Source organism: Pavona decussata, unplaced genomic scaffold (genome assembly GCF_977016875.1).
Source record: "Pavona decussata unplaced genomic scaffold, jaPavDecu1.1 SCAFFOLD_11, whole genome shotgun sequence".
NCBI lineage: Eukaryota > Metazoa > Cnidaria > Anthozoa > Scleractinia > Agariciidae > Pavona > Pavona decussata.
The window spans coordinates 1,670,024-1,684,494 of record NW_028145434.1 but is presented as its reverse complement, the minus strand read 5'-3'; the positions used below and the strand labels follow the sequence as shown (position 1 = coordinate 1,684,494).

The window sequence follows — 14,471 nt, the reverse complement described above, 5'->3', positions numbered from 1 at the left end:
ATAATTTAACAGAAAAATAAGTTTATTGCAGAGCAGAAAGAGCGAATTTCGATTTGAATGTTTGATAAGCGCTTTCTTTGTTTTGTTTGTTTGTTTTTTTTTCAATAGAACATTATTCCGGACCGCACTGTTGTTGGATTTCCTTGGTTCCGATTACATAAGTCGTATTGTAAATGTTGGAAGGGATATTAGTGATTAAAAATTAACTTTTACGACAAACATGAGATTCGCGGTTTTATTTTATTTTTTTTTTTGGGGGGGGGGGGGGGGAATTAGTTAACAACTGAGCAAAGTGCAAAATAATTCTGGCCTTCGATGTTAACTAACTACTCAATTTTACTGACGAACTGAAAACAGCGAGTGGCAAATGAGGTCATGGTCACGTGCTCATTTCTGCCGTTAAATTTGCCGTAAACGTCATTCTAAAGCTCTATTCACACACAATCACGAAGAAAATTTTAACAGTGTTATTTTAGAGAATGATGCATGTATTAATCAGTAAATGACACAGGCACACTAGTAATTGGAAGGTCTTAGGTTCGACTCCTGAGAGAAGCACTCGGTTTTTTTTTTTCGAGTATGCCTGTGTCATTTACTGATTAAATACATCATTCTCATTTATTTACCAGGCCAAAAAATATCCCATCACATTATTTCCAGTGTTATTGTTCTTATTAATTCTTTATTCAAACACATCACAAAGAACAAACAGTAGCACTAATACAAACAACCACATCATAAACAAATACACAGACAAATCATTACTGATTGGAAAACTGAGATAAAAAATAAGTTCAACAACGTTTTATGAATGTACGAGGTAGCTGAATCGTATAAAGATGGCTCATAACCCCTCTGATGGACTGTAATTAGTGTCAATGCCCTCCAAATGTAATTCGATTATAATTGTGGCATAGTGTGAGCACGGCTGTCGTCTTAGATGAATTTAGTTGACTAACATGTTATAACTGTGTCATTGCTAAGAAAATATTGTTCTCGAATTGGAATACTTCATAACAAACAAAGTATACAAGACATCTAAAAAGAAACCTTCCGTAGGCTTGTTTGTTAGTATTTGGGGTCCAGACCAACTCGACAAGATGGCGTTAACGAATTCTCATGCGCATAATTACCAGCGGCAATGAAGCGAAGCGTGTAAAGGAAGCAGTGTAAATAATTCACATGACATCAATCGCGGGACTTCTAAACCTTTTGTAATTAGTTACGTACATAAGTTAACAAAGTCTTGAAACTAAAGATTTAGAAAACCCAAACGGACTATTACGGTATTTACAATTGAGAAACTAATTATTCTAAAACATCAGCTGTTTACTAAGGGGATTGATTGGGATTAAGCGCTCCATCACGTCCATCATGTGTGACTATCTTCTTGAAACTTTGAACTTTATAATCGGTTCAAAAATTCCTCCAGTTTCAATGAGACTAAGTATTTTACTTTTGCCTTAATTTGCTAATGTACATAAATATTGTTCTCAATCCAAAATTTTGGCGCCCACTCCGCCTTTGCATTCCACTAAAGTATGCTAATTGAGCCTCTGTCTACGCCGGCAATTCGTTGTTCTTTTCAACTTGATCATCCAAGCCTGAAATTGTGAATAACAGATCTAGTACACGTAAAACTACATATGTACTGCAAACGTTAAGAGGCGAATAGAGGAAGGAATCAATCGTATCCAACATTTACTCGTGAGTAGAAGTTGATGAACTCCCCGTGGCGAAGAAATGGAAGTAAACGCAACTCCGACAGCGAGGAGGAGAAACTTAGCGTAACCAATTTGGATCCCGAACATAACTTACGCTCTTTGCGACAGTCGAATGATCATTACAATTTCTTGCCGAAGATCTCACGGAATTTTGTTGCGGAGTTCTCTCCAGACAAGAATGAACTTGAAAAAGAAAACGAAGGCAACAGGCCCTGTGTTTCGGTTATGGACGAGAAGATATCAAAAGACCAGTCCAAGAGAAAACTACCCGAACAAACGCGAAAGAGATGGAGGAAGGCTGCCGTCTGGGTGACGGTGATTTGCATTTTGGTTTCACTGAGTTTTACAATTGCTTCGTTTAAGACGGCTGGTACTTACGATAGTTCATCAACCCTTGCCTTGGCATTCGACACAGGAAACGCATTGCTCTGCTCTCTTGTTCTACTTTGGAGGTTTAAAGGCACAGAGAACGGAAGTTTTGGTCGCAAGAAGGAAAGACTATCTTGTATGGTATTCGCTGTCTCATTTATTTTGAGTGGAGCTTTCACAACGGCATTGTCGATTAAGAGAATTATTGAGAAAGACCACCCAGTTAAATCATTTTGTGTCGCAGCAATGCTGTTAATTGCTTGTTCGTTATACTTCGTATTAGCCGCTATACAGTGCTACATATCCAAGAAACTGCGAAGTTCTGCAATGCTGAGTAGTTCACTAGACTCTGCACTTTCAGCCTCTCTCATGGCGGGACTGTTGATCAGTGACTGCACCTACATCCTTGCCCATACGGATCTGTGGTATTTGGACCATTCAATGGCCATTTTAGTATCGGTTGTATCTATGCTAGCCGGGGCGCAAATTCTCGTGGAAGTTTTAGTTTACAAAGCCCTTCCTTTAGATATGCAAGGTTGACATCTTGATGACTCTATAATTTATACAATTATGATCGGAGTAGTAATTATCAGAAACGTTTGGGGGAAAGATATGTACATTCTAGTCAAGCACTGTAGGCCGGCTAACCTGTTATTTATACCGCGTAACAAGATATTTTCAGATTAAAGCAGCCACTGTTATGCAGTAGCCGACTGGCTGGCCGCCGTTTTACCTCGATTTTAAAATCCTTTTTGACAATTTACGCATCGAGCGATGACTCATGCAACGTTTTCCTAAATCAGAAGTTCATAGTCCGACAGTCATTGCCGAAACTCATGTCCTTATTCTATGCTCCTGACAAGCAGTATACGATTTGCTATCAAGACAGATCAGAATTATTGAAATCAATATTAAATTGTCAGAAGATAAAGGGATCGTTTGCTATTAAATAAGACAACACCAGTCTTATCGATATGATATTCACGTGATTTCAATTGGCCATTTCCGAGTTGCTGTGAAACACATTCTGGAAGCAGGCCAAAGTGTAAAGTATTTCGTACTGACATATGAATGAAAACTAATTTTCATAATACAACTGAACTTTGTACTTTGCCTCGCTTTCATAGTAAGGTTGAACTATTACTCGAATGAAATCACATTTGTAAATAGATAGCTTTCTATAATAATAAGCTTTGTTATACAGCTGTTTCAATTAACGTTGTCGGTGCAAAGCATGAAGCTAAAAGACAAAACCGAAAGTTTACGTGGGATTTTTATGAATAAATTCATCAAAATCAGTCATGCCTGGAGAAAACAATAGGTTGTAATTAGCAGTACAATGACCTACACGTGCAGGGATGATTTTGATGAAATTATTCATAAAAATTATCCCACAAAACATTGCGGTCTTGTCTTTTAGCTTGATTTTAATCCGACAACGTAAATTGAAATAGCTGTATACCTAGACTTTCACTCAACAAAGCGAGCATTGTGATTGGTTGATTCTTCACGTGCCCCTGATCAAATACAAATGTATCCCGACCGCGATACAATTCCGCAGTTGGTGCCCTCTCAGTTGTTTGTTTGTTTGTTTTTTTCGCTGTGATTGTTGAAGGGAAAGGCTAAACATATAATAAAGCACTTAATGTATGGTCCCTCGGGAAACTAGTTAATTTTGTTTTCCCGAGAGTCTTGATGTTTCCCGAACTCTCAAAACTAACTGTTTCCCTCAGGACCATACATTAAGTGTATGTAATTTACCCATCTTAAAAATAATCATTATTTCCATTTTATCGACTATTGTTCACAATTTTAATTTATTATTTGCTTGCTTATTTATTGATTGATTTCTAGAAATGTTTTATTGCAAATGTTTTAATTGTAAATAGCTAGAGCTACCCTTTTAAAATAAAGTATTACCTCCTGTTGATTAAATGACCGGGCTCCTGATCTTTCTCTTCATAGTGAAAATACAGTAACTTTGTTAAACGTTTTTATGCCTGAGATTGTAGTTTTGTTTCAAGTCTGCCCATAAGTAATGGGCCTTTAGAAAGCCAAATACACACGGATGATTGAAAGCAATTTGATAAAGTGGAATAAAGGAACTGATTGAGAAAAAAAAGGAAGCGATTGTATTGCCACAAGCAGTCTAGGATCATGACTGACCATGGTGATAAAACCCCTCACCTTCCGTATCCTGGTCGGTTGTTCTAGCTCCTGAGCTATTGGCGGACTCATGGCGAGCTAGGCGGTTTACTTGGTTCATACCCTATATGAAACGCGTGATCAGTTCGATTCTCATCAGGGACTTTCTTTACCCCATCGTCTTGACGAGATGAACATTTCACTATCCACCGAGCTTAATCTTAAAATTTACCCTCTTTATTTCTTTATCGTCATACAAGGAAAGTGATTGCCAATCAGCAACGTCCACGTTAAGACAGTCAAACTCTTCCAAATACAATGAATTGAGAGGAAGCAAAACCAAAGACCACTACAAGTAAAAATTCAAAACAAACTCAACGTAATGAAACGATCATGCAGAACCAAAAAACACAAAACAACAACAACAAAACAGGCAAAACTAAGAAGAATATGCTTTCTCTGACTGGTTAGGGCTTGTTAACTTGTTGCAGGTATTTTCGTAATCAATAGCACACATCCAAAGCGAAATATTACGGAAAAAAATAAAAATAAAATACGGATAATCACATATCACACTACATGACACGTATGTGACACCCTACGTCCCACTCCAATGCAGGTTTTTGTTTTGATTATGCTTTTCCTTCCTCGCTAAAATGCTTCAGCTTAATGCTCCTTTTTTCCCACTGAAGATCTCGGGTAATGCTCATTATACTCATGTTTACTCTAGTATCGGTTGTGGCTAGCTACCTTAATCTGACATATGAGTTGCTTGAACTCAAACCTCAGCCGTTTCAGAATACACTAATGAGAACGGGACATTATCCTTTCACGGGGCAAGGTTAAGTTTATTGACCGTGACCGACACTGGTACACAGCTAGTGTTAAATAGACTATTCACATAACACTTTATCCTTAACAACATTAATAGGGATGCTGGAATCGAAATTCCAGAAGCGCAGATGCCCACGATCACATACCAAAATAGCTTATCGATACCAAAGCAGCTACCTGAGAAAATAGGTTCTAGTCTGAGCAACGTGGATACCATTTCAGACCACGACGACTAACACCTCTAATTTTATAGTCACGCATGTTCGTGTTCATTTAACTCGATCGTCTTCCCTCAGAAGACAGACCATCCGAAATGACAGTTTTGAACGTCCTTTCGGAGAGTTTTACACTTTATATACCCCTCCTTCACACATATTTTTTAAACACGGAGCGATCCTATAAGACCAGGCTGAACGGTTCAGACTGTCAATCAAAAATCCAAAACGCGCGTATCGGATTGGTTGATTACCAAAAATCTTATTTTAGCACGTTCAAGTTCCCGCAACATTAATTCGAAAGGACGTGACGGAAAAGCTGTTTTAGTTCGAATTATTTTGTTGAAAATCAATCCAACGAATATGGCTACAGGAGAAGAATTTAGAAAGTTAAGTTATCCGTCTATTTTGAGATCGGAAATTCATTTATCGGCTGGTAAAATCTTATCCTTTCGAGATATTTCCGAAATGATTAGGATAAAGTTCGTAAACAAACTCTGTCTCGAAATAGGTTGTTCTTCTGAAACCGGCTTCCGAGATGGAATCGCTTCGATCCTTTGTGTCGTTTAGTGGGGGAGAGATAAGTAAAGACACAAAGTCGCGGAAGCGAAGCCTAAAAGAAACAACGGAGCGGGAAACGAAGGAGAAAAGTGAAGTGTCTCAAGCGGCGAGCGATCGCACGCAAGACGACGGAGCTGATAATCTTTTTGAAGCCGGCCTCTCTATTGCTTACTGTATATAATAAAACTTAGAATATATTTGGTACTGGCTAATTTTAATACTGATGTGAGAGCCATTGCCATTATCATTTCATCAATAAGATACATGAGAGCAACATCGGGTCGTGTTTTGTTTATATCTTTGGTGATTTTTCGAATTAGCAAATATTCATGATCAGGTACGAAATGTGTTTAGATGTTTTTATTTTGACTTGTGCATAGGAGTTTAGAATTTATTGCTGCCACTTCCAGCGGATTAGTAGAGTTAGTTTTCACGTACGTGATCGATAGATACACAAGCGGTAATAAACTTGAACCCGACATGACGACTCGAGCGGCCGTTTAGCGGAAAACATCTGCTAAATTTTGAAAATTCTGCCAGTTTTGGCGAACAACACAGACTCGTTTTGGTTATCAGCATGTTCAGATGGAGGGATACAGATGTCCAGTTCGTCGCAAGCTTCAGTTAATAATGGTTTCGATCTTTGTACTGTGTATTTGGTAGAAGGATTTCGAATTTCGAGGTAAGTTTCGTACAATCTTTCGATTGCGGCAACGAAACTTGATTATTTCCGTTATTATCGTTAATCTCGCTAATTTCTGGTGTCTTACAAGATATATAGCTAGCGTTTAGCTTATTTTTATTGATAAATCGATTCCCTCTTCGATTTTACAAACGATAGTTCTTCTCTCTTTTTTCCTCGACCGTTACCGACGTCATCCACCATTATACTGATCCGTTTGGAAGCCAACAAAGCGCTTCAAAGGGGGCGTGTCCTTCCCGTTTATAGGATCGCTCCGTGTTTAAGTAGCCAGTTTTTGGGTACCACAGCACAAAACAAATTCTCGGTCGTCTCTTATGGGATGATGATAGAGGATTGTGGGAGCGAACCTCATCCCCCGTTAGACCCAGGGGTAGACTGTCGGGACGAGGCGAAGACTTTTCTCGGGTCGGAAAGTCTACTTTCGACATTGAAATCTTTGTCGCACTAGTATTTTACAAGAATTAAGTGATAAAGGAGTTGATCATAATACGAACAATAGAGGTATTTTAACGGGTTACTGATGAGGTATAATGGGGTTTTTGATATCTTTTGTTAAAAATGATGAAATAAGACCTTCAATCATCTGCCAAATAATTCTAGAATGACGAGAGGAAAGAAATCAACAGTAAATTCTTGAAAGGAACAACTCGCGATCTGTTCTAGCACATTTTGGAAACAAAAATACGAGAACTTGAAAAACATTAGCCTAACATTTTTCAAGTCTCAATAGAGGCACTAATTGACAGTTTTATTGCACTGAGGTGATAATTTATAACAATCTTGACAATTATTTCGCTATTTCGGCTGACAGACAAACATTTTTGGGTTTTGAAATGACATCAAATTTGCGTGATACTGCCCCTTTAAGCTTGTGGTTTTCATCAAAAACAGGAATATTTCAAGGTTGAAGAGTGAGTGCTCAAGGGCCTTAGCATGCAACGTCATCAAAATGGTTTGGTGAAGGCAAAGTGATGACACCACAAAATTTGCCTTTCGGTCTACTGTCTATCCTGCGTGTCTTGAAGCGTGGAACTTACTGAGAAGTTAAGTCGTTTTAATTTCGAAAAGCTTATTCGTTCAATTCGGATAGTACGCTTTTAATTAAATTATTCATTAAGATCCAATTTTAACATTTACTCAATGGTTTCTGATATTTTCAATTATTTTACTGTGTACATTAGCCATCACTAATAGGAGCCGAACAGCACGACCCAATTTAAAATAAAGATTCATTGATTAATAGACTCCGCTTTAAGAGTGTTGCATGAATAGGCTTTAACGTTTATTTCCTCCAACTGAGAGGTATATCACGAAATCATTTTTTTGTTTATATAATTACAGTTTGTTTTGTTTCCAAATTTCAAATGATACTTGTACAAACGGATCCAAAAGCTGACGTTTTAAACCAGACTGGATATCGCTTGAATTTCTTCAGAGTTTAACACTATCAGTTTCATCCTATGATATCGTAAACAACAGAAATATCACCCCACATACCAAGAGTTTGAGTAGTCTCTGTGTTGCTCCGGTTAATGACAGTGAGTGTAGGCGTTGCGAAATCTGCGATAATTATAGGCATTTTCTCAGAATTACATTTGTTGACATAACCAGCTACATGGACTGTCGGGAAACTCGTGACGATCACATATTTGGGACATTTTGTCAGCAACATGGAGGATGGTACCTTGCTGGAGAAAGTCTTCAACAAAATTTGTCACAGTGGCGGTTTTGTTGAGTTATCTGAGCTTCTAAAACATCCTTTGCCGTTGGCAAGCATAGAAACTAAACTAGAGGCACAAACTTGGCTGGAATCTCAAGCTGGCCGTTTCGTCTTAATTCAAGATCACAGTGGAGAAGTCACAGGAGTACGAGTTAATTTGAAAAAGAAAATCTGCCAAGATTATCTTGATAAAGGTTGTGGTCGGCGGACACAGGGCAAGTGTTTTTTCTGGCACATTTGCAAAAGGTTCATCGAAGGAAACTGCAACGGAAAATGTAACCTTTCACACAATTTTTTTGACAAAGATAACATAGAAAAGACAAAAGAGGTGGGACTTCAGAAATTTTCGAACTCAACCGTGAGGAAGATTGTTCTCTGGAGTCTACCACAGGTTTGTCAGTTGTATTTAGTGAACGAATGTGAGCGGGTGAAATGTCCATTTCTTCATCTCTGCCCTGGGATGGTGCTGGGATGTTTGTGCAATTGCGCTTTTTCTCATTGCCTTGTTGACACTCATAACAAAGGTATCATCAAACGATACGATCTACTGCCATCTCAGTTGATGTCGTTAGACTTTGTGTGTTGTAATATTTTAGTTCTAAATGAACCGAAACTGACAAGTAAATGCCAATTATCTGGTGACAAAGGAATAGCTATGCGTGCAAGTAACGCACTTACGACAGCAACGGTTCCCGAAGTTACATCAGTTTCTTCGCCTTCCCTCAACACAGATTATCGTATGAAAGAAGACCAAAGCAATGGGGCAGCAGAGACGGTTTCCTCTATAATTTCAACTACTTGTCAACCCAAACAAACTGAATTCGTTTCCGGTGTGAAGTCAGAAATGAAGACAGGAAAAAGAAAGAAAAAGCGAAATAGAAAAAGAATGAAAAGTCAAGTAGGTCAGATGAAAGCAACCGGACCAAGGCCAAACTGTAATTCAATTAATATAACTCACCCCATAAACAATCTGGCCAGTAATTCAGTATTATCGGGTAGCACGGACACTCCTCAATTTCTTAACATTGAAGAGAGAGACAATTTCTCTGATGCTTCTTCGAATGAAAACAATGATACTAGTGCGAGTTCTCCAGAGATTCAAGTGTCTATGTCTGCATCTCTACAGACTCAAGTGTCTAAATCTGCAACACCACAGACCAATGGGTCTGAATCTGCAACACAAAAGACCCAAGAGTTTAAATCTGCAACGACAAGGGCCCAGGTGTCTAAATCTACTACGCCAGAGGCTTACGTGTCGAAATCTACAACGCCTCAGACCCAAGGGACTAAATTTGCAAAGCCTCAGACCCAAGTGCCTAAATCTGCACCTTCACAGATCAAAGGGTCTGAATCTGCACCTCCAGAGATTCAAGTGTCCTCGTCTGCACCTCCACAGACCCAAGAGTCTAAATCTGCACCTTCACAGACCAAAGGGTCTAAATCGAAAACGCCACATACTCAAGTACCTAAATCTGCACCTTCACAGATCAAAGGACCTCCAGAGATTCAAGTGTCTACGTCTGCACCTCTACAGACCCAAGGGTCTAAATCTGCACCTTCACAGACCAAAGGGCCTCAATCGACAACGCCACAGACTCAAGTGTCTAAATCTGCACCTCCAGAGATTCAAGCGTCTACGTCTGCACTTCTACAGACCCAAGGGTCTAAATCTGCACCTTCACAGACCAAAGGGCCTAAAAATGCACCTTCACAAACCAAAGGGGTTAAATCGACAACGCCACAGACTCAAGTACCTAAATCTGCACCTTCACAGATCAAAGGGTCTGAATCTGCACCTCCAGAGATTCAAGTGTCTACGTCTGCACCTCTACAGACCCAAGGGTCTAAATCTGCACCTTCACAGACCAAAGGGCCTCAATCGACAACGCCACAGACTCAAGTGTCCAAATCTGCACCTCCAGAGATTCAAGCGTCTACGTCTGCACTTCTACAGACACAAGGGTCTAAATCTGCGCCTTCACAGACCAAAGGGCCTAAAAATGCACCTTCACAAACCAAAGGGGTTAAATCGACAACGCCACAGACTCAAGTACCTAAATCTGCACCTTCACAGATCAAAGGGTCTGAATCTGCACCTCCAGAGATTCAAGTGTCTACGTCTGCACCTCTACGGACCCAAGGGTCTAAATCTGCACCTTCACAGACCAAAGGGCCTCAATCGACAACGCCACAGATTCAAGTGTCTAAATCTGCACCTCCAGAGATTCAAGTGTCTACGTCTGCACTTCTACAGACCCAAGGGTCTAAATCTGCACCTTCACAGACCAAAGGGCTTAAATCGACAACACCACAGACTCAAGTGTCTAAATCTGAACCTCCAGAGATTCAATTGTCTACGTCTGTACCTTCACAGAACCACGGCTCTGAATCTACAATGCCACAGACTCAAGTGTCTAAATGTGCAATGCCACAAATCCAAGTGGCTAAATCTGCACCTTCACAGCCCAGAGGGTCTAAATCTCCAACATCACACACCCAAGGGTCTAAATCTACAACATCACACACCCAAGAGTCTAAATCTGCAATATCACAGACTCAAGAGTCTAAATCTGCAATATCACAGACTCAAGAGTCTACATCTGCAATATCACAGACTCAAGTGTCTAAATCTGCTAGACACACCCAAGTGTCAAAATCTGCACCTCCAAGGAGGAAAGGGTCTAAATCTGCACCTTCACAGACTAAAGTGTCTCAAGCTGCAGCTCCACAGATACAAGTCTCGGTTTCTGCACCACCACGGACCCAAGTATCTAAATCTACAACGTCGAAGACCCAAGTGTATAAATCTTCACCATCGCAGACTAAATGTCCTATGCCACAGACTCAAGTGTCTACATCTACACCTCCAAAGACCACATTGAGTGAATCTGCATTGTCACAGACTAGTGTGTCTAAAGCATCCTTATCACAGTTTCATCCGTGTGAAACTTCATTATCAAAGACACATGTGTCTACATCTGTACCTCCACAGAGTCAAGTGGCTGAACCTGAATCCCCACTGGCTCAAGTGCCTAGCGTGTCACTGCAGACCCAGATATCACAATATGCAACGCAACAAACCCATGGGTCTGAGATCGCCGTTTCACACACTCAAGAGTGCAAAGTTTCACGGTCGCAGATCAAAGTCCCTGGTGATCCTACAACATACACGCAAGCGTGCAACGCTCAAATTTCACAAACCCAAATGCCCCAGGTGCCACCACCACAGCGCCAAGTGTCTCATCTAGCACTGGCACAGGCTCACTTTCCTCGAGTGTTACCCGCACAGGCTGAGGTTTATCAAGTGCCATCCACGCGGGCACTAGTGAACCAAGTGCCACGCCCATCACAGCCCATAAATCTAGTACCACACCCACAGAAACCAGTACATCAGGCACCACTGATTCAAACGCAAGTGCCTTCAGCAATGTTATCGAGCTGTCAGCTGTCTCAAGCACTACTGTCACAGTACAGATTGTCTCAAATGCTGCTGTCGCAGAACCAGGTGTACCAAGCACTACTGACTCAAGCTCAAACATCTCTGGTGTCATCATCACAAGCATCTCAATCAACATCAAGACAAACGAAAATATCTGAAGCGTCAAATTTACCAGCCAAAGGATGTCAGGAATTGCTGTCACAGACCCAGATGTCTCTTATCCCACCAACTGAAGAACAAGCGACCGAACGTTCGCAGTCACAGATCCAAGTTTCTAAGGCTACGCCATCACAGAGCCAGCTATGCCAAACGCCACCGTTAAAGACCCGAGTACTTTTGACGCCACCGTCACAGACAAAAGCGTCTCAGCTGTCACCATCTGATGTAGAAATGGATACGCTGTCACCTTCACAGCCGCGAATGTCTCATAGCACTTTTCAGTCGCACCCGTCAAGCATACTAACTCATCCAAACAGTTGTAGTACGTCAGATGCTTTTTACCCAACTCCAGCCACACCTGGAGCATCATGGAAGGCTCGTAACGAACCTGTCACCAGCCATGAGACCTTAATGCATTCAGCACACCAATCAGCCAACATTTCATCGTACTACCCCTACAGATCCACAATTTCTTCGTGGAGCAGGGGCTCACCAATCAGCAGTAACACCTCTGTTAAGCCATTTTACAATGCACGTGATTACTTGGGGGCGTCCATGAGAAAAAACACCTCAGACAAACTTAAGTGGAAGACTATTAGAACTATGACTGTTATCATGATGGGTAGCATTATTTTTGGCTTGTACGTTTACTCATTTACGCTACTAATTAATTAACTTCATTAATTTACATAATTAATTAAGTATTTTATTGATTTATTTGTTACATCAGTTTTTACATTACCCCAAAGTGCTGGCACTATTAACCCCTGATCAGGGCGGATCTGATGTACGAGTTCCGTAATTGGTGCAAACGTTCCACTAAACATATTGGAACATGACGCACCTCCACTTGCGTTTTGGAACAAAGCTGACAGCATCACTTTAAAAACGGTGTAAAAAAATCAAAATTTTCTCAACAGTGAAAGAAGTCCTCTTATTACCCATAATGCCATTTGATTCTTTAAAACACTGAATAGTTGCATATTAAATTGACCCCAACAGTTTTGTTCTTTAGCTTAAAATACAGTGCAGAGTTCCTGACAACTGATCTTTTTGACATTTTTTTTTAAGGGTATTCCAAATTCGTTTAGTGTAACCTAAATGGGCTTATTTGGCTAAATGCTCATCAAAATTCGTGACTCGTTTTGTTAACGTGGTGATGTCAGGCAAACAGGTGTTATATGATAAAAATTGTCAGCGATGAAAAATATTTACAACAAAATTATTTTGGGTTAAAATAGTTAAAGGAATTTTATTTGGTGTTGGGACTTATTACAAATTATATTTCGGTTTGGGGAATATCACAGAAAAAGACCAGTTGACTCATTTCCTTCGTTATGCAGCTCTCTAGAGATTATACCTTGTAGTTCGACTTAGTTGTTCTTAATGTGTGATTAAGGTATAAATTCTCCTGTCATGAATTCGGTAAGAGCAGCTGTTCGTTTCTGCGTTAACACTTTCAATCGCAAAGATATTTCCAATTAAGTTTCCCACAAATGATAACACCTTGTTTACTTTACCTTGAGGAGTTTTTGCTCAACTTGACCTTCGTCTGAACTTTGTAATTTTTATATTGGTATCCCTGTTTTGTATTGATTAGACAAACCAAGCTTCATGGTGATCTCTCACTAGAAAAATGTCTTACGCTCAGCTAACAGATAGAAGACATGGATGCTAATACGCTCCTTCTAGCCAATCACAGAAGGCTTGCGTAAGATTTAGTTTGCGTTGAGCAGGTAGTTGTCTAGCCAGTATTAAAATGCGTGCTATCTAGTTTAACGCAGAATTGACTGTTTAGTTGGACAGAGTAAGCTGAACTGCTGTAAGACCTTAGACTGTAAGACCTTAGAGCAATAAAGAAGAGTCACAGAAAAGCAGTTGAATCTTTTTGTTGAAGAGAACCAGCTAATTTCAACAGAGTCGATACGAAGCCTATTACAGCGTGAATGTGTTCCTTGGAACGCCGAGGGACACAAGTTCAATAGCTAGTCGCCACACTCGAAGGCTACGGAGGACTTTTTTCCTTTCAAAGGCTTGGACATTTTATTAACGCGCCGTCGAATATCCCCAATGAAAAAGCAAAAACGTTTGCCCTGTTTAACCGAAGATAGGGTTAGAATTAAGAAACAACAACATGAAATAGGCGTAGTTGAGACGCGGTACATTTAATGGGCCGTTTTTAATACCTTAAAATTTCGACTTTGCGCGGCAAATTGATCAAGATAGAGTACATAATTCAATCAAAAATGATTAACTTTCGTTTGATGTTAGACCTATTTAGCCCGGGCCAGGGTGGGCACCAACTGTTCGCACTAATTTTGGACATTTTTAAAATATTAAAGGAAACCCCACCAGACGTTTCGAATTTTCCTAAAATTTGTCTGCAAATGATTTGGTATCGCGTTTAAATGTTCACGTGACTTGATGTTTCACTGGAGACAAGATTTTGACACCCATGCTGCTCGAAACTTAGATTGTTTACTTTTGTTAAAACGTTTAATGTGTGTCGTCATAACTATTAATTTTTTTTATAGCATTTTAACATTTTGTTGAGTGAATTTGAACGGTTTTTTGAGGTTTTGGTGAAATTGAGAAATCCAAG

General features: G+C 39.9%; 2 protein-coding genes across 3 annotated transcripts; both read left to right on the top strand.

Moving 5' to 3' along the window:
- Positions 1-330: 330 nt before the first annotated feature.
- LOC146488144 (transmembrane protein 163a-like) lies at positions 331-2,801 on the top strand. The gene has a single exon (XM_085119960.1). It carries the CDS (start codon positions 1,722-1,724, stop codon positions 2,631-2,633), a length of 912 nt encoding a protein of 303 aa, XP_084976086.1. The 5' UTR covers positions 331-1,721; the 3' UTR covers positions 2,634-2,801.
- A 5,136-nt stretch (positions 2,802-7,937) lies between these two features.
- LOC146488143 (uncharacterized) lies at positions 7,938-13,698 on the top strand. 2 transcript variants are annotated; one of them, XM_085121558.1, is made up of 2 exons: positions 8,558-8,662; positions 9,003-13,698. In XM_085121558.1, exon 2 carries the CDS (start codon positions 9,011-9,013, stop codon positions 12,542-12,544), a length of 3,534 nt encoding a protein of 1,177 aa, XP_084977684.1. In that variant the 5' UTR covers positions 8,558-8,662; positions 9,003-9,010; the 3' UTR covers positions 12,545-13,698. The 2 variants fall into 2 exon arrangements, with proteins under 2 accessions (XP_084977675.1, XP_084977684.1); XM_085121549.1 differs by having other exon boundaries at positions 7,938-13,698.
- The last annotated feature ends 773 nt before the right edge of the window (positions 13,699-14,471 follow it).

Bases quoted from the DNA above. Each gene is read 5' to 3' on its own strand.
- LOC146488144 (XM_085119960.1), top strand. From the start codon at position 1,722: ATGAACTCCCCGTGGCGAAGAAATGGAAGTAAACGCAACTCCGACAGC.
- LOC146488143 (XM_085121549.1), top strand. From the start codon at position 8,222: ATGGAGGATGGTACCTTGCTGGAGAAAGTCTTCAACAAAATTTGTCAC.